Source organism: Ictidomys tridecemlineatus, unplaced genomic scaffold, assembly GCF_052094955.1.
Source record: "Ictidomys tridecemlineatus isolate mIctTri1 unplaced genomic scaffold, mIctTri1.hap1 Scaffold_83, whole genome shotgun sequence".
Classification (NCBI taxonomy): Eukaryota; Metazoa; Chordata; class Mammalia; order Rodentia; family Sciuridae; genus Ictidomys; species Ictidomys tridecemlineatus.
In genome coordinates, this window is record NW_027526085.1 from 454,619 (window position 1) to 475,471 (window position 20,853).

Sequence of the window (20,853 nt, forward strand, 5' to 3'; positions counted from 1 at the left end):
AGTTTCTAGTTACTGTGTATTATATCCAATATTCAGAGCTATAATATTAATTCTATATTTTGTGACAAGCAACTTCTTACAATAATTCTACAGTGCAGGTGGACATAAACTTTAAAGTCCAAATGAAAGCCCCACATCACTTACTTTCCCCAGTAATAAATGCTACTTTTGGATTATGCTAATAAAATCTAACCTTCCATTAGATAGATGATTTCTGAATATTCTTGAATAAATTACCTCTTAAACAGAATAAAATTAGAATGGCATTCACTTTTTAATTAGCATTTTTTAAGATAGGCAGAGATACAATTTACATACTTAAATACGCCCATCTATTATACATATATATTATATATACATCTATTTTTGTCAGACCTACTATTTCTCTATCCTCTAATAGATAATGAAACAAAGGTACTTGAGTTTCTCAAGTGTAAACTAATGCTTCTGTGGAGGAGGGGAGTAGTTTTTAATTGCCTGCTATTACCTATGGAATAAATTTAAAAGAAGAGTTAAGTTTGATCACTTAGAAATGCTTGGTTTTAATGCTTATAAAAATTGAACTTACACATATTCTGAAAAACACATTTTTTAAATCAAACTTAAGCTCATTTCACTTTCTCTCTTTAATATGTCATCAATACAAAAGCTTTTATCTCTTCCACTCTAAAAAAGAGTATGTTATTGTGGATAAGTGAAGGAAACAGCAAAATATAAAAATTAAATATTTTGTGTCACAAGTCTTTTATGAGGAATAACATTTGTTTGATTTTTATTTTTTGAAAGCTAAATATGTAAATGCTAATTCTTTAAAAATTGGAATGGAACTTATTGATGTCTATTACCAGTATCCTTTTTTTCACTGTGTCACAAAGGGTAAATTGGGCCCATCAGGCCAAGAAACTACTCCAAAATATTACACAGGAGAACTTAAAAAAATCTAAGGGAAATTGGACAAATCAATTTTTGATTTGCAAAATCAAGCAGCATGATACAAAAATTTGAGATCTATCTGTGTAAGTCAGTAGGATGATTTTATTCAAAGAGAAAAAGTCTCCACTATCTCTCAGATTGGCAAAATCAGTTTCCTTTGTTATAAAATTGCTTAAAATTCCAAAAGGTAACATTTGATATGTCAGTGACTTTTTCAAATGGCTATCCCCTACCTTACCTAAGCCAATTAACATCACTAGAAATTTTGTTCATATTGATTTGCCTTTCTTAAAGTATAAGCAGGAAAAATTCTTCACTGTCTCAAAACCTGCTATTTTTTCTCAATTATTTTGTGACTTCCTGGCTATTAAGTAGATGGAATAATATTTAATGCTCACACAACTGGGGCATCTGAAAATGAAGGGAAGTCCATCTTCCTTAACCACTCTGTCCTAGGGGATGACTCCAGGTTCCATTGCCAAAACAAATCAGGAGAAAAACTTTGTCTCAGAAGTATTTTATTGTGTGTTAAAATGGCAAAAATAACAAACTGAGGTGGGTGTTTGTTTTTTGGAATCCAACTCAATTATAAAATGTACTAAATTAATTTTCCAAAATAGTCTAATAAGCTCTCTCAGAATTTACAGTGATGCAGTGGTTATTTGCATTTTCCTGATTATATTCTATTTTTTCCTCAGAGGGGGACCTATGCCCAAAGGGAACAAGTCCTATCAATTGAGTGTCATAGCAATCATGCAGAAGCTTCAGCATATCAAAATGTCAGAAATCAGACAACAGAGATAGAAGATGAACGTTTAAATAATAGAAAACTCTGCAGTAGCGCTGAAGTTTGGTATAGAAAGAAAAAGGGAGGTGAGAAGAAACTAAAGAGTTAATGAGGAAATAATTTATGAAGAATTTTATAATGCCTTCCATCCCTTGTACTAAGTAATTGAAGTTTCAAGTATAAAATACAGGCTCTTTTTACATTTTGGACAGACTGGCTCTGCTATAGTGTGGAAATTTGTCTTGGATGGGAGCTAGAGCAACAGAGAGAGATCATTCATTCATTCTGTTGTTTCAGGTGTCTACTTACCAGTTAATGATGTCTTGATCTCAGGCAGTTTCTGGACCTCAGCATTATTATGGTTCTGCATTGCAGAATTCTGTGCTGTTGGAGGTTTTGCTGTAAAAATGTAGTAGTTTATCAGTAACCAAGGCCTCTACTCACTAGATGTCAGTAATATTTCCCTCACCTCCAGTATAACAACATCTCAATATCTTTAGGCATTTTCAGATGTTCTCAGGGGAGTCTCCCACCCCAGAACACTGATTTGTGGTAATAACAAAGAGGATAGAAGAAGGAGAATTGGAGAATATTTAACTTGTTAACAACAAAATGATGATGTATTGAAAGTAACATTTGAGGGAAAGGGGTAAATTGTAGATGCAAAATTTTAAGTGTGTCTGCTTTTGCTTTTTACTGGGAACAGTTACGGTGCTTATATAAGGAGGTGCTGATATCAGACATATGAGCTTAAAGAGTAAATTGAAAAACACACACACACACACACACAAACACACACACAGGAGAGTCAGGATATTATTATAGTATTCCAACATAAAATTAAGGGGAACTCAACTAAAAATGATAATTAAAGTAGAAGAAACCAAGGCGAACAATTTTCAACCCCTATTCAATCTCTCCAGTTTGAACACCTATGCCCATCATATTAGCTATTTTAGAATATGAAAATACAAAGAAGTAATAGTAGCTATTTTAGAATATGAGAATATAAAGAAGTACCAGATTTTAACATTCAGAGTTCAGAAAATATTTATCTTAGCTACTTATTATTTGGAATGTTCATAAAACACAATGTAATGTCTTTTCGAAGTGTCTATGATTTTAGGGATATAATATGGAAAATCAAAGACAACAATGTTCTATTACAAAAATGTGTTTCATATTTGATATTAGAATACAACACATTTGTTTTCTAAGTTAGATTCAATAAAGATAAGGAGCTTAAAGTTATCTGGACAGAAGAAGAGAAAGGAATCAGTCATCAGTTAGAATGAAAGAAACCCATGATTGCACTTGAAAGGGTGTTAGCAGAAGCTGTCCAATAAATTCACAGAAGATGCTTCTGCTTTAATAAATTGTTGTGCTATCAACCAGGCACGGTGGTGCACAACTGTAATCCCAGTGGCTTAGAGGCTCATGAGTTCAAACCCAGCCTCAGCAACAGCAAGGCGCTAGGCAACTCAGTGAGACCATCTCTAAATAAGAATACAAAATATGAGGGCTGGCGTTGTGGCTCATAATATAGTGTTTGCCTAGCATGTGTGAGGCACTGTGTTTTATTCTCAGAACCACATATAAATAAATAATAAATAAAGGTCCATCAACAACTAAAAAAAATATCTAAAAAATGCAAAATAGAGCTGGGATGTGGCTCAGTAGTCCAGGGCCTCTGAGTTCAATCACTGGTACCAAAACAAACAAAGAAACAAACTGTTGTAGTATCAAATCCTTTTGCAGCACTTGAGCTTCACTTTCTCTACTTGTACTGACAGATTCAAGGTTTTGTTTGTCCCAAATCTATAATTTGGTGCCAATTGTCTGTTTATCTTCTGAGCATGAAAGGGAAATCTCAGCCTTGAAAATTTTTTTTATTATTAGTGTTATTATTATTGGCCTGGTAAGAACAACAATAGTGCTTTTATGAAGCATAAGAAAATTTAGGGGTTCTAAAACTTTATTCTGAAAAAAAGTAATTTTATAAATATTATTTCATGTTCAAAGTATATTCATATACAGCCTTACATTTTCAAATGACCAAAGAATGAGGAACACTTAAAAATAATGTGTTTCATTATTCACATAGGTGGGAATAAAGTTGTAGCTTTATTCCCACCTATGTGAATTTATTTTAGCATTAGTACTCATTCTCTAATTTTGTGTTATTTCTACCTATTGTCAAACATCTAACAATACTTTAGGAATAGGATGTCAATTTTTTATGTTCATAAAGTTCAGTGTAAAATAAAAAAGAATTATCCTCTTGATTATGGCTAATATTTTCTATATAATCTTATGAATCATTACTACTGAATTAGCATTTTTCAAAACCAGAATCAAACATGCTTATTTCAACTTTATTACCTTTTTTACCTATTATTAGAGTAAATAAATTGGCATAATAATTTTAAGTTAATAATTTTTTTTCACATAATGGATATGCTAAAATTAAATCCATTCCTTTATATAGACTTGTAGAATCTACACCCAATTTTCAGATGCTATAAACAATGTCACAGTAATCTTCATATATAGTTTATATATATATATAATACTTGTTATATTTTGGAAGAATATTCATGAGCTAAAAGGTGTTCATATTTTTTAGTATTTTTTAAAATCAGAAAATACATTAATTTGCTCTTTGATTAGTCCAAATGCAGCTTAAACTTTTCCCATTGTCCTCCATCTTTTACAACACAGTTGTTTTCAGCTATTTAATTGTGGAAACAATAAAGACATTACTCTGAAACAACTCTTAGTAGGCAAAAAAATTTAAAAAATGTTATCACTAAGAGATAATCTATAAATCTTTGTGACACTTGGTTTAATTCTCAGCTTCAAACTCAATAAAATTCCAGGCATTTGCATAAGTTGTTAATTATCTAATACAGTAACACTATTCTTCATTTTTCTAATCTAAGGTAATATATTACCTTTGTAATATATGGTGGTAATAAATTTATCTTTTTTCACCATAAGTAGTGGACTTTAAATCCAGTAAATTTGATCATTCTGTTGCGCATTGGTGTTTTTTATTTGTTTTTTTTTTTTTGGTTTTTCATTACATTGACTGATTTGAGTGATTTTCATATTGGTTACTCTTCCTTTTTCCTTTTTTTCTCTCTCCCTTTCAACATATCTAAAACCTGGAATTCTCTTTTCTTTCCTTCAAAGCAATTTTTTCTTTTACAAATATTTTTAGATTTTTTTAAAAAAATATTGCCCATCTCCAAATTCTAAAATGGTTTTTCACCTTAAAAATTTTTACATATTAGTTATTATGTATTTCAGCATTTTTTATAAGTTAATGCTGCTTCTGTATTTCTTATTTAGTAAGGTATGTGCCCTGTCTCTTCCTAATTGTACAAGCATTATTTTTTTTCAATTGATAATATCACTTTTTCATGTAAATTTTTACTATTTGATAGATATAATACTAATTTTATCTGCAATTTATGGATTCTTTTTTTGTGAAATCATTTAAAATAATTTTGCAGTCAAATCTCTCATTACCTTTTCTTACATTAGCCTTTTCTACATAAAGCCAATTCAATGTAAAATTAAAAATTGGCCATTAAATTTTTCACACAGTTATGATTTTGTATTTAATATTTTAAACAATAATATACTTGATTTTCAGCCTGAGAAGAACTGGGTTAAAATGCCCATTTTCTCCATTAATATTTCAGAACTTGGAAAAGTCAGTGATCTTTGAGCATCTTTAAATGGAGCCTATTAGGAACCATAGGGGTTAAATTAGATAATGTGTGTAAACTCTTAACAGATGTCTTGCTGGTAGTAAATAATAAATGATGTGGAAAGTTATTTATGGCTTTATACATCATGAGGTGTTTTAATTTATTATTTAACAAAGACATATTTATCATAGAAGTTTAGGCTAAATATGTCTTTGGTAAATAATAAATTATTTTTATTAGTTTTGACTTATCTCTTGAAGTTGGGACATTAAAGAGATAAGTCAAAACTTACATGAATATAGACCTGAAAGTAATATGAGAGTTTTTCCAATTATAGTTGAAATATAATGAAAAATTAAAAAGTAGTCATGGATACAGGACACATAGAGAAACTTCCTGTTCAGGAACATCACTTTGGTCTTTGGAGATTTATGTCTTCATTCTCTGACTCTTTAAATGGAACAGTATAATAAATAATTAATGTCTTAAGAGTGATTGCAGATCAACAAGCAAAGACAAATACAAAAATGGTAGGGGACACAGTGTTCCTATTCAATATCCTTGAATTAGTTTTAGATTTTAGATTGATTCTAGGCACCCAGGCCTCTTAGACATCATCAGGAACATCTAAATTGCTTTCTCACAACTTCTAAAATGTTGGGGACCACAAATCAAGTAAAGATGGCATCTGGCAGTTTGCCAGGAGGAGTGGTTTGTGAGTCAATGCCATGGAGCCATTAAGATGATAAGGATTCTTTATTGGCTGACTGCTGTATCTAGATAATGCTAATTGAGTCAAGCTGTGTGTAATAAGTTAGGTATATATACCTCTGCTGTTCCGCAATAAAGTGGTGCCTGCTACCTTGAGTACCCGATACCTTGAATTCCTGCTCAGTTCCCTCTTGAGTTTCTCCTCAATAAAGCAGTTCCCGCTTCAACCTTCAAGTTGCTTAGTTTTGTGATCCATTTTTACTAAATACCAGAAGAGAAAGTGTTCTGTTAAGGGCAGTGTGAGTTTAATTTTCTGTATCATTTAAAATTACTTGAGTGCATCCCCAAAGAAAACTAATATATTGATCAGATATAATTAGCTTCAATGTAAATAGAACCTTACCATGGATTGTTTGTGTATACTAGCAAAAGATATATAAGTGAAAATAATCTACGAAAGTTCATAATGCTTATCTAGCATACAAGAAATCTATGGGATAATAACAAGAGACAAAATTTGATGTGTATAAGAAGAAATATATTTTAGTGAAAAAAGTTTGATATTTAATTGTGGCTTTAAAATACTCTTCTATATTAGATTATATAAATACACAAATAGAAATATTGCATCCTGGTCACTCTCCAGAAATCTGCCCATGTCACAGACGGGTGGACGGACAGCACTCTGACTCACCCTGTGCAGGCAAGCAAGGAGCTTCCTGTCCCAGCTACATCAGAGGAAGATACAAGACAAGCACCAGTTCACCTGCCATGGTGTGAGGGAGGATCTAGGGATCAATGCCCAGAGACACATTATTTTTAACAAATGCAACACTCACTTTCTCAGCCACTGGAAGTGGAGCATGGGTCTACAGGGGGGAGTGCCAATCTGACCTATGGCCTCTCACCCACCTACCAGCACCACTCACCAGGTTTGCTAGGAGGTGCAGTCATTGGCTGACTGCACCAGGCATGCTAGCTCACAGTGACTACTGCATCCTTCTGTCAGCACTCAGGGACCCCTCAGTTCCACTGGACCTGGGAGAGACAGGAGGGGGATGGGAGGATTTGAGGATATACTTTAATATGTGTGTATATATAAGTATTTACTTATTATATATCTTTATATGTATGTATATATGTATATATTTTACATGTTTATCGTGTCTTTATATGTGTGTATATTTTATGTGTGTATATACATACATGCTTATGAACTTTATACTTCCATGTGTATATTGATACTTAATTGAGACTAGAGCTTCTATTTATCATCTTTATTTTTTTGAATACTGTTTCTTCCATATTGATAACTCTGGTTTGGAAGCATAGAGGGAATAATTTAATTTTCATGTCTCATAAATGCTCATTTCTTTTGTCCCATAATACATATCAGTCAAAATTGCAATACTTCCACAGTATGATTACTGGAAGCATTCTGGGGTTTTATTGTTAGTTTTGGTTTTGGTTTTTAGCATATACTCTCTCATTTCTTTTTTCTTTCTTTTTATTTTTTGCATTTTCTTTTTCTTTTTTGCCAGTCTTTTTAAAATTGATTTAAAAAAATAAATGACAGCAGAATACATTACAATTCTTATGACACATATACAGCACATATTTTCATATCTCTGGTTGTATATAAAGTATGTTGACACCAATTCGTGTCTTCATATATTTACTTTGGATAATGATGTCTATCACATTCCAACATCCTTGCTAGTCCCCTGACCCTTCTTTTTCCTCCCACCTCTCTGCCCTATATAGATTTCATCTATTCCTCCCATGTTTCCCATCCCTACCCCTCTATCAGTTAGCCTTCTTACATCAGAGAGAACATTCAGCATTTGTTGTTTTGGGATTTTCTAACTTCACTTAGCATTATGTTCTCCAACGCCATCCATTTACCTGAAAATGCCATGATTTTATTCTCTTTTATTGAACAGTAAAATTTCATTGTGTATACATGACACATTTCTTTTATCCATTTATCCACTGAAGAGCATCTAGATTGGCTCCATAGTTCAGCTATTGTGAATTGTGCTGCTATAAACATTGTTGTGGCTGTGTCATTGTAGGATGCTGTTTTTAAGTCCTTTGAGTATACACCGAGAAGAGGGATAGCTGGGTCAAATGCTGGCTCCATTCCCAGATTTCCAAGGTATCTCCATACTGCTTTCCAATAGGCTGCACCAATTTTTAGTCCCACCAGTAATGTATGAGTGTGCCCTTTTCCCCTACATCCTCACCAACACTGTTGTTGTTTGTCTTCATAATAGCTACCATTCGGACTGGAGTGAGATAATATCTAAGAGTAGTTTTGATTTGCATTTCTCTAATTGCTAGAGATGATAATTTTTCAAATATTTGTTGATTGACTCTATATCCTCTTCTAGAAGTGTCTTTTCAGGTCCTTGGTCCATTTGTTGATTGGGTTTTTTTTTTAATGCTTTTTGAGTTCTTTATATACCCCCGAGATTAGTGCTCTATCTGATGTATGAGGGGGTAAAAATTTGCTCTCAGTATGTAGGTTCTCTGTTCACCTCACAGATTGTTTCTTTTGCTAAGAAGAAAATTTTTAGTTTGATTCAATCCAATTTATTGATTCCTGATTTTAATTATTGTGCTATAGGAATCTTATTAAGGAAGTTGGGCCTTAATACCACATGATGAAGATTAGGCGTTCTTTTTCTTCAATTAGACACAGAGTCTCTGGTTTAATTTCTAGGTCCTTCATTCATTTTGAGTTGACTTTTATGCAAGGTGAAAGGGATTAAGTGATGAATTTTTTTTTTGGTTGTTCACAACATTACAAAGCTCTTGACTGAAGTGATGAATTGTTCCCCTAAATTTAGATCTTTCAGACTGGGGTTGTGGCTCAGTGGTAGATCCCTTACCTGGCATGTGAGAGACAATGGTTTGAATCCTCAGTACCACATAAAATAAGAAACAAGATCAGGTTATAAAACAATTGAGATCTTTCCTTTGGGCTTTATTGAAAGTAGGGCAGGCTTGGGTGTGGAAAGGACAAATAGGCATTGGCTTAGGAATGACTCGATTATTTTATTTCCTAAGAGTCCTTGCAAAGAGTAAGGACCTGTGTGTGGTTGTTGTCTTCTCTACGTAAAGGCTACAGCTATGAGCGTGTGGACGGTTCTGTGAGAGGCGAAGAGAGACACCTGGCCATCAAGAACTTTGGTCAGCAGCCCATCTTTGTTTTTCTCCTGAGCACCAGGGCAGGTAAGCCTATGGGTGTTGAGGAAGCAGACAGTCATCCCACCACTGGTACGTTTTCCCCTAATTCTCTTAAAGGAGAGGTTCTTACCAAGGAGTATTGAAAAAGGAGAGAATCAAAACACTTACGTAGCCTAGTACTGGACTTCACGTGTGGAGCTCTTTTCTGTTCAACCTGTGAAGCTGTGATCATGAGAAGGGAGGCTGAAACCTGGGCCTGTTGGAAAGTAATTCTAATCCACTTAGACCACTGACCGGGAACGTCCTGTTTTGTTTTGTTTTTAATTTTGGGGAAAGTTTTATTCACATTCATTCATTCTCCTTCCTAGCCATGAATTTGGAAAATAAGATAATCTATTTTCTAGTTTCCCTTCCTCCAGGAGTACCTCTGAAAGAGTGTTATAAAGTTTAATAAAGATTTGTTGTTTAAAATGTGACTAAAGTGAAACTGACAGCTATTTATAATTATCATGGTATTGTCCATATGACTTAATCATAAATAAATGACACTTGTGGTTTTCCCAGTTGCTTTCACATAGTATTAAATAATTTGAAATCGGTTTGGGGAAATGGAATTTTTCTTACATTCTGAATCAAAAAGCCCTAAATTAATTTTGAATTCATAGTCTGAGTTTCATGATCTTACTTTTTTGATGGTATTCCTGATAGAATAGATATAGGAACACAAACAGGAATTGTGTCCTTGATGATAAAGAAATTAATGTCTTTATGGAACGAAAGGTCATCCTTATGTAGAAAGCACTTAGTAATTGCTTTGTACTATATGGGTCTATAAAAGAAGTGTTAGATATGACCCTTGAGTATCAGGAGATCATTTCTCTAGTTTGTGTTTTAAAGCCAATAATAAGATACAATCAGATTCCTTTGGTCCAGTCTCTTCCCAGGTCACATACCACATTCAGTCCCATTGTCTCATGATTAGTCTTTGGGGAAGCTCAAAGGATGTGGTCAAAGGCATGGTCAGTGTTGGGAGAGGAATTCCATTTATGTGTTTAAGATTTTTTTTTTTTAGAGGGAGAGAGAGAATTTTTTAATATTTATTTTTTAGTTATCGGCAGATACAACATCGTTGTTTGTATGTGGTGCTGAGGATCGAACCCTGGCCACACACATGCCAGGCGAGCACACTACCGCTTGAGCCACATCCCCATCCCCGCGTTTTAAGATTTTTTTTTTCATATTTAGAGAGCAAATAATGTTTGAAACATCTAAAATTAGTTAATCTCCTTGGAGGCCTCAGAGTAGATTATCTAGAAGCTGAAGCAGTCCTGGACATTAGCCTTTTCCATGCACTAACTGTCATACGTGCCATCGTGTTGTAGCTATACCTGTGCCGCGTTTTCATTTAATGTTTCCTTCCAGCTTTCCACGAGGTTGTTACCACATATTGCCGGCAGATGGCAGCGATAGCTTAGGAATATGTCCCAAACAACTAAATGCAGCTTAAAATATCATCTTTGGTGAAGAAGGGCTGCACTAGCCACTATTAACTCAAGAGAAAGATAATTTTTTTTTAACTTTTTTAGTGATGACAAAGCAACTTTATTATTATTATTTTTTGAGAGAGAGAGAGAGAGAGAGAGAGAGAGAGAGAGAGAATTATTTATTTTTTTTAGTTTTCGGCGAGCACAACATCTTTGTTTGTATGTGGTGCTGAGTATCGAACCCGGGTCGCATGCATGCCAGGCAAGCATGCTACCGCTTGAGCCACATCCCCAGCCCAAGAAAGATAATTCTTATGGAACACAAACACATTTTCAAATGAGATGACTGCCTTGATAATTAGCATACAGTGGACAAAAAGGTTCTGGAGCCTGGCACAGTAGTGCATGCCTACAGTTCCAGCTACTCAGGAGGCTGAGGCAGGAGGATGGCTTGAGCCCAGGAGTTCAAGGCCAGCCTGGGCAACACTGTGAGACCCTGTCTCTGTCCCAGGAGTAATGACCTCAGATTCTGGAATATGGGATGGAATCCTGACTGTTTTACCTTCTACTGGTGCAACTTCAAATAAATCCCTTAATCTAGCTGTTTCCATTTCAGCATCTGCAAAATGAGAATAGTGCTAGCAAGGACACAGGGTTGTTGTGAGGGTTAGAAGAGTCAACACATGTAAAGTGCCATGAGCAGTGCTTGGCAGTAGTAAAACAGAAGTGTAGCTCTTATTATTGGGTATAACTTAGCCTTTCTCCGTATTCAGTCATTAGTATTTCTTTATTCCAACTTTGATTTTATAGGAAGACTTCAATGAGAATGTTCCTGCCTGGCTTGTCTTACATCCAGCCAGGAGTTAGTAGTCCTGTAGAAAGGAACCCTTCATTCAGTTCTTGGAACAAGCCCTTTCAGGCCTGTTTTAGCAATGACCTCCAGTGACCCTGGCTAGAGTGTGTTCTGTACAGTTTCCACATTTATCAAAGAGAAGCCTGTGGTTTGCTTCTTAGTACTCTAAATTCCTGAACCCAAAGTGCTCTTTTGGCCTTTTCCTGCACCATTGGAGAAAGACCAGAGAGTTGTTGCATTGAGTGTTCTTGTCTTGAACTGATTTTACGACATCTTCTTTGATCAGTGTGGAAACCAGTACAGGAAGACACTCTCAGGTTTTCTCCACTCAGAGGCAGGTATCATCTGCTCTAATCATAGCTAGTGTCAGGTCTTCCTACCTTGTTGAAGCTGCAAGTGTGGTCATGTGTGTTTCTTACTGCCCACTGCAGACCTCTCTTTGTTTTAAGATACATTTTTAGTTGTAGATGGGCACTGTTTTAGTCAGCTTTTTCACCTCTGTGACCAGAACCAACTGTGGAGGAGGAATGTTTATTGGAGGGCTCATGGTTTCAGAGGTCTTAGTCCATAGAAGGCCGACTCCATTCCTTGGAGCTCCAGGGGAGGCAGCATCCTGGCAGGAGTGTGTGACTGAGGGTAGCAGCTCACATCATGATCAGAAAGCAAAGAGAGAGAGACTCCACTGTCCAGATACAAAATATATACCCCTTAGCCATGTTCCTGCTGAACCCCTTCCTCCAGCCACACCCACCTGCCCCAGCGATTCATTCACTGATTAGGTTAAAGCCATATCCCAGTCATTTCTCCTCCAAACCTTCTTGCATTGTCTCACATGTGAGCTTTTGGAGGACACCACATCTAAACCATAACAGATGATACCTTTATTTTATTTATTTTTATGTGGTGATGAGGAAGGAACCCAGTGCCTCACGTGTTCTATCACTTGTGTTTTATCACTGAGCTACAACTGCAGCCCCCAGACCTCTTATTTTTGGAGCTGTTTTCTGAAAGAACTTGTGTCCTTATTCACAGACTGTTTGAAGCAAAATCCAATCAAGGTTTTCAAACAAATATTAAATGTCTTTATGCAATTAACTTAAGCATCTTTTTCTTCTGCTTACCTCTCATTCTGTTATATTTGATAATTAAATTTTCCAAGTTCATGCAATGAAAGGTGAGGTAGCACTTTTGACCACTGTAGGGTGGTCAAAACCTGAAGTTTGGGGCAGAAATTTCAGTTTGAAGGATGAAACCAGTCAGTTGGACTGATTTCAGATTTTCAGTAGGACCCAGTCCTGCCTTGTGTGTTTTCTAGTTCCTTATTTGTGTGTTGCTGATCGTGCTCCTTTTTTGTATGGTTTTCAGGTGGAGTTGGCATGAACTTAAAAGCAGCAGATACTGTTATTTTTTCTGACAGTGATTTTAATCCTCAAAATGACTTGCGGGCAGCTGCCAGAGCTCACCGAATTGGCCAGAACAAGTGAGTGAGTTAGACATTGGCACCTTTCTGCTCTGTTGGCTTGCAGCTGTGGATTGGGGAGGAAGGTGGACCGTGTAGTCCTGACAACAATGCCACGATGGAGTTAGAGTCCACTGGGTTTGAACCCCGTTGTGCTGCTGGCTTGTAGAATCATGTTGGGGGATCAGTCGTCCCATGATCAGTTCAGACTCACTTTGTTGAAAAGAACAGTTAAATTCCAAAATGATTAGAAGAAACTTAGAATTTATTTAGTTCATGTTTCTCACGTTAGATCCTAATTCAGTTTAAAAATGAAGTTAAAGCCAGTGGGTGCACATGCCTGTAATCATTATCAGCATGGGAGACTCAAGCAGGAAGATCAAGTTTAAAGCCAACCTTGCAACTTACCTAAACCCTGTCTCAAAACTTTTTTTTTTTTTAAGGCTGGGATTATAACTTCATGGTAAAGCTCTCCTGGGTTGGGTTCCCAGTACCACAAAGAGGAAACAAAGTTGTGTTCAGCTACCCTTTGACTTGAGGTAACATGCCTGCCAGGGGTTATCCTGGCTACAGATGAAGGCCCAATAGTGGTCAGTTCGTCTTCCTTCCTCTTCCTCTTTTGGGGAAAAGTTCAGGAAGAATTTGAGGCCAGATTTCTCTAACAAATGCTCAGGTCCCAATGAGCAGTGTCCTTTTCATTGTTCCCTGAATGTGGCATTTGGTTTTGCTTCCTTTTGGGTGTATTTTCCTGGCATGCTTTTTTCCCCAGCTTTGCAGACTTCTAACACTGCTCTCATTTGACTCCCGTACAGGGCTGTGAAAGTGATCCAGCTGATTGGCCGAGACACTGTGGAAGAAATAGTTTATAGGAAAGCAGCCTCCAAACTGCAGCTCACCAACACGATCATAGAAAGAGACCATTTTACTCTGGGAGCCCAGAAACCTTTGGCTGATCCTGACCTCCAGGTAAAATGTGTTCTTTTTAGAGTCTCATGATTTATAACCAGTACTATCTGTGGATGAGAATGCAAATAAAAAAGACCAGCATTAACCACCCATTGTTGCAAATTACACATTTTTTCATTGGCCTAATTCTTACCCTCTCAGTACCTAACTACATGCAAGGTGCCATACAAGCTAAAAATGAGGGTGGCATTTAAAGGCAGAGAAAATAGAATAAAGAGAATGAGCTTTGAACCATCTAACTTGGATTGAAATTCACATCTTATCCCTTATTGGATGTATGACTTTGAGCATGTAACTGAACATCATGGATCTAATCTCTTTATGGCTTCTAAAGATGAGTGTGCCACGAGTTACCTCAGAGAGAATTTGTTTAAGTTCTTTTTTTTCTTCCTTTTTTTTAATCAGTGATGATTAGTTCCATACCTCCTCCTTAATCCCAGACCCTTTGAGTAGTGACTTACAGTACTCATTCCATACTCAGAGATGAGTGAACAAGATTAGGAATTCAAAATTATGCCATAGGATATAGGGATGAAAGCACTAGAGTTATTTGTTGAAGAAGGAAAAATTAGATGGGAGTCAAATGCTGTCTTAGAATATCCTAGAGAGCTCTCTTTTGGTAGGAGGTTTAGAGTTATTCCTTAGCAGCAGCCTTTGAGATAAAATTGAACCTATATTATAATATACCCCAAGTCCTTCTGAGGGATTAGATGCAAAGAGATCAACCCCTAGTATCTAGTATGATTCAAGCATGAAGAGAGTAATAAATGTCTGAGAAAAGGTAGTAGCTGTGGGAAAGTCTGCTGTAGGAAACTGCAGAGAAATGACAGGAGTTGGCTATTCTTTTGAGGCAGGTAGTGAGAGAGAGCAAGTTCCAAGATGGTTTTAAGCCTTTAAGCCTGAAAGATGAGAGTAGAAAGTAGGAAGATAGGGATAGAAATTAGAAAGATGAAGATAATGTAGGCTTTAGTCAACAGAGTTTGTAGTAAAAATCAATATACATTATTGTTAGAGGGAGACTCAGAAAAGAAAGGAATTAGAAAAGTTTGCAAGAAAAACCAGGCTTTAAAAGGATCAGCTTATCAAAAAAAAATTCAAGAGGTATATGAAAGGGAAAAAATTACACAGTATTACAAGCAGAATCATCAAATTTACAACTAGCCCAAGCATGAGTCTAAAAATGGCAGTTTTCTCACATCTGTATCCTTACACATCAGCATTGCAGACAGGGAAGGTGCTGTTTTTGTTAGGGAGTCACTGACCTGCAGGAAAGGGTCACAGATTTGGGGGTACTAGAACCCGAAAGAAGAACCCTAGGTTTTGTTTGTTTGCTTAACTTTAGTTTATCTTAGAGAGTAACTGGAGTCTTTGGCCTTTTGTGTTTTGAGTCTTCTGCATGCTCATCTGTCATGGTGGCCAGGCAGGCTGTGCATTTTATTTTCACACTATTGAAGAGGCAATTTCAAATGGAAGGTGAAAGCTTGAGAGAGAGGTGCGTGTACACTGTAGGTGTCTAAATATACTTCTTTACAGGACGTTGGGAGAGGAGCTCATCATGGGCTGTTGTGAAGGCACAGGTGTCAGGAGTTAGAGGAGATGCTTCCCCAGTGGAGGGAGCTCCAGGCATTCAGTCAGGGGTTTTCCTGTGATATTGGCTGCTAGCACATCATTGTGAAATGCACAGGCACAAACTCTGCCATGGGACCAGATCCTGGGGCCAGAACAAACTATGGGCTGGTGGAGAGGACCTCGGTGGAACTTCCTGCCCAAGCCATGGCAAGAAATCACACTCTGGTTCTGTCTTGATTCTTTCCTCCCCACCAGACTGTGAGTTATTTATGGTTGCCAGGAACAAGGGTGATAACTCACTGCCTTGTCTCAAAATACAGCAGGACATTTTTTTAAGTTATTAAAAGAATCTAATAGTAAAAGACGTGGTTCTGGTTTGATAAATCTAAGCAGTATAGAGCTGTGAAGTCCTGATAAAGGAAAGCAGGTTCCTTGTCTTAGAAGGAGAACACAACAGAAACAGAGAACAGATACAGATGCGGTGAACACTTATTGAATGCGTACTGTGTGCTAAGCATTGTGTGACATGCACTTTTTCTAGTTGTTTCAGAAGAAGAATAACAAAAAAATGAGATAGACGTTGTCTTTACCTCCATCTTAAGAAATTTTCCAAACATCAGATTCATGACTCTAATCCGAGCACTCTTTAACTTCCAACTACATGCTCTTAGTTACTATAATAAAGTGGTTTTCATTTAAAAAATGGGTAGTTCCTTAAAGACATGTTGTGAGTGAGCAGTAGCGAGGGAAGCCAGGAGACATAGTCCAAGGAGTGGAAGAGGGAAGGGTCCCAGTATGGACTGAGCCTCATCATAAATACTTGGCTTTCTTCTGTTTTGGGTACTAAATGCCAAAGCCATTTGGCTTGGTTTTATATATATATATATGTACACCAAAGTTAAATATAAATATAACAGGTATGGTTTTGCTTAGTTTTTGTCATAGTTTTCATCTCGGGTATTTTCAAGCTAAAGTTTCCAAGTTACAGAATAGGCAATCTAGAGATAACTAACCAAATCTAAAAGGGCAAAATGAAAATGAAGTCCCATGATGTGGATCCCAATTGGTTCAGAATTCCTAAGAGATAGTACTTAGGGAGGTGGAGAGTTGCAAGTAGCAAATGAAAGCCAGGTAACACTATCTAAGATTCTGGTTCTTGTAGCCGTAGGAAGTAGGCTGAGTATATCCCCTAGGGGGAGCAAGAGGGCAGGATGGGGAGTGCTGCAGGACTATCCAGGGAGATTGAAATTGAGAAAGGGCTTTTGGGTCTGGTGATCAGGGTGGTTATGGTTTTGCCAAAGTAGGTCCCATAAACCACTGTAGTAGCAAAGCGGCTTGGCAAGGACAGGTGGCAGCTCATGGTGAGATGAGGTATTCAGTGGCACCTTCTCTTTATAAGAGTTTGGCAGTGGGAGAGGTAAGAAGGTAGCCAACAGGTTCTCTGAGTTCTCTCAGGACTGCTGGAAGTGCCTGTAAAAAATGCTGGTGAGAAGTGCTATAGAAGATGCTGGAATCATTTTATCTGCCCCCACTCCTCAAAAAAATTGGAGGCCCAAATTTTTTTTTTGGTATTGTAAATAATTGTCAAAGTCAACATCTCTGATCATCATTTATCACCTCTCTGCTTATTCCTCATCCAGCTTCAAAACAGCCTGGCAGGTGTCATTTGTGATGGAAGAGAAGAAAGTCCACAGGGAAAGAATTACCAGGTATCATTTAGACACTTAGCAAGTCACACATCCTCATCTGTGTTTTCATGAGAACTAACTGGATCTCTCGTTTTCTTCATTCAAGTTGAGTGACATACTGAAATTTGGCTTGGATAAACTGCTGTCCTCTGAGGGGAGCACCCTGGAGGAGGGAGACCTGGAGTCCATCCTGGGAGAGACAGAGAATAGCCAGTGGGCCTCTGATGCCCTGCCTGCAGCTGGAGGAGGGATCAGAGAGCAGGAGGAAGGAAGTGAGTTGGGGTTAGGTGAGCCAGTGACTCCATCACCTCAAGGTAGGGTGTGAGTGAGATGCGTCCCCACAGGAAGTCCTGTGTCCTGCTCTGGGACCTTTCTTTCCTACCCAGCCCTGTAGTCATCTGATGACATTCTTAAGGCTTCCTGGTCCAAGAACTGCCAGAATAATCCTTATTCCCTTGAAGCTGGACTTTGAATCCAAGTGATGATATTAATGTTTATGGTCCTGTCAGTCTCAAGGATTAAATTTGAACCTTTTCTCCCTTGACGCAGACATCTTCTCTGGAGTTTATTTGGTAAACCTCCTATCTTTATGATGGTGCTTTGCACAGTGATTCCTCTTCTCAATAGTAGAATGTTTTTTAAATTGCAACTGATATTTATGGACATTTATTGTGTTCATCAACAGTACTACTATGTCATGTGCTTTAAGTCGTTTAAGACCCATGAGGTGGGGGGCTGGGGTGGTGGCTCAGCGGTAGAGCACTCACCTCGCACGTGCAAGGGCCTGGGTTCAATCCTCAGCACCACATAAAAACAAAAGTAAAAATAAAGGCATTGTGTCCAACTTCAACTAAAAATATACATATTAAAAAAAAAAAAGACCCATGAGGTGTAGGAGATCATTTTGTCTTCCTTTTTATTTTCTCAAATTTGGTGTCTCTCCCTTCTCTCTCTCTCTCTCTCTCTCCTCTCTCTCTTTCTCTCTCTCTCTCTCTCTCTCTCTCTATATATATATATATATATATATATATATATATTTATATTTAGTTGTAGATAGACAGCATGCCCTTATTTTATTTTTTTAATGTGGTGGCTAAGGATCGAGCCCAGTGCCTCACACATGCTGAGTAAGCACTCTGCCACTGAACTACAACCCTAGCCCCAATATTTATCTTTTTGTCCATTTTCTGTTCTGAAATATTTGAATTTCAGACTTGAAAGGGTTTTTTTTTTCTCATGATTATTTTTAAAATGACTGTTCTCCTGTATCAGTAAGAGGGAGTCAATATGGGCTGGTGTGAGAGGGTTTTACTGACCTTTTTTAAAAATTTTTATTCATACATGACAGCAGAAAGCATTATAATTCTTATACATATAGAGCACAATTTTTCATATCTCTGATTGTATACACAGTATATTCACACCCAGTTCTTGTATTCATACCTGTACTTTGGATAATAATTATCACATTTCACCATCATTAATAACCTGATGCCTCCTCCCTTCCCCTCCAACCCCTCTGCCCTATCTAGAGCTTATTGTTCCTCTCATCTCCCACTCTCTATCCCACTATGAATCAGCCTCCTTATATCAAAGAAAACATTCAGCATTTGGTTTTTTGGGATTGGCTAACTTAGTATTATCTTTTCTAACTCCATCCATTTACCTGCAAATGCCATGATTTTATTTTCTTCTATTGCTGAGTAATATTCCATTGTATGTGTGTGTGTGTGTGTGTGTGTATGTGTGTGTATACACACATACACACACACACCCCACAGTTTTTAATCCATTCATCTATTGAAGGGCATCTAGGTTGGTCCCACAGTTTAGCTATTGTGAATTGTGCTGCTGTAAACATTGATGCATCTGTGTCCTGTAGTATACTTTTTTTAAGTCCTTTGGATATAGATTGAGGAGATGGATAGCTGGGTCAGATGGTGGTTCCATTCTCAATTTTCCAAGTAATCTCCATACTGCTTTTCGTATTGGCTGCACCAATTTGCAGTCCTATCAGCAGTGTATGAGTGTGCCTTTTTCTCCCACATTCTAGCCAACACTTATTGTGGTTTGTATCCATAATAGCTGCCATTCTGACGAGTGAGATGAAATCTTAGAGTGGTTTTGATTTGCATTTCTCTAATAGCTAGTAATGATGAACATTTTTTCATGTATTTGTTGACTGATTGTATATTATCTTCTGAGAAGTGTCTGTTCAGGTCCTTGGCCCATTTATTGATTGGGTTATTTGTTTTTTTTTTTGGTGTTTAGCTTTTGAGGTTCTTTATATACCCTAGAGATTAGTGCTATATCTGATGTGTGAGGGGTAAAGATTTGCTCCCAAGATGTAGGCTTTCTATTCACCTCACAGATTTGTTTCTTTTGCTGAAAAGAAAGAAACTTTTTAGTTTGAGTCCATCCCATTTATTGATTCTTGATTTTAATTCTGGCACCAAAAGAGTCTTATTAAGGAAGTTGGAGCCTAATCCCACATGATGGAGATTAGGGTCTACTTTTTCTTCTATTAAACACAGAGTCTCTGGTTTTATTACCAGGTCCTTGATCCATTTTGAGTTGAGTTTTGTGCATGGTGAGAGATAGGGGTTTAATTTCATTTTGTTGCATATGGATTTCCAGTTCTCCCAGCAACAAGTTCTCTCTTGTTTACCTTCAAGTGGAAGTTTATAGTAGTTCCCGACTCCTAATTTTGTGGTAGGCTTAGATTTGTTGAAGATGCTATCTTTTCTCTAGTGCATGTTTTTGGTACCTTTGTCTAATATAAGATAATTGTAGTTTTGTGGGTTAGTCTCTGTATCCTCTGTTCTGTACCATTGGTCTACAAGTCTGTTTTGGTGCCAATACCATGCTGTTTTTGTTACTGTTGCTCTGTAGTATAGTTTAAGGTTTGATATAGTGATGCCCCCTGCTTCACTCTTCTTGCTAAGGATTGCTTTAGCTATTCTGGGTCTCTTATTTTTCCAGATGAATTTCATGATTGTTTTTCTATTTCTATGAGGAATGTCATTGGGATTTTGATTGGAATTGCATTAAATCTGTATAGCGCTTTTGGAAGTATGGTCATTTTGATAATATTAATTCTGCCTATCCAAGAGCAAGGTAGATATTTCTATCTTCTAAGGTCTTTTTTTGATTTCTTTCTTTAAGGTTCTATAATTTTCATTATATATATCTTTCACCCTTACTGAGCTTCTTAATTCAAGAGTTCCTTCTAGCCTGGCACAGTGGTGCACACCTGTAATCCCGGTGACTCCAGAAGCTGAGGATCATGAGTTCAAAGCCAGCCTCAGCAAAAGCGAGGCACTCAGTGAGAACCTGTCTCTATTAAATACAAAATAGGGCTGGGAATGTGGCTCAGTGGTTCATGCCCCTGAGTTCAATTTCCAGTACCTCCCTCCCCACCCCACCCCACCCCGCCACGAAAAAGAATTCTTTCTCTCATCAATACAGAGAAGCACAGTGGCTTCAGTAGGG

The 20,853-nt window shown here is 37.0% G+C and overlaps 1 protein-coding gene across 7 annotated transcripts in view; it reads left to right on the forward strand.

Moving 5' to 3' along the window:
* LOC144374713 (transport and Golgi organization protein 1 homolog) overlaps positions 1 to 20,853 on the forward strand; it is a 79,670-nt gene that overhangs the window by 12,889 nt on the left and 45,928 nt on the right. For 5 of the 7 annotated variants that reach the window (XM_078037459.1, XM_078037462.1, XM_078037460.1 and 2 more), the window contains exons 4-7: positions 9,277 to 9,387; positions 13,045 to 13,159; positions 13,951 to 14,104; positions 17,468 to 17,633. In XM_078037459.1, coding sequence (XP_077893585.1) covers positions 9,277 to 9,387; positions 13,045 to 13,159; positions 13,951 to 14,104; positions 17,468 to 17,633 — 546 coding nt within the window. The remainder of the gene's footprint in view (positions 1 to 9,276; positions 9,388 to 13,044; positions 13,160 to 13,950; positions 14,105 to 17,467; positions 17,634 to 20,853) is intronic. The other 2 variants (XM_078037466.1, XM_078037465.1) reach the window with 2 other exon arrangements.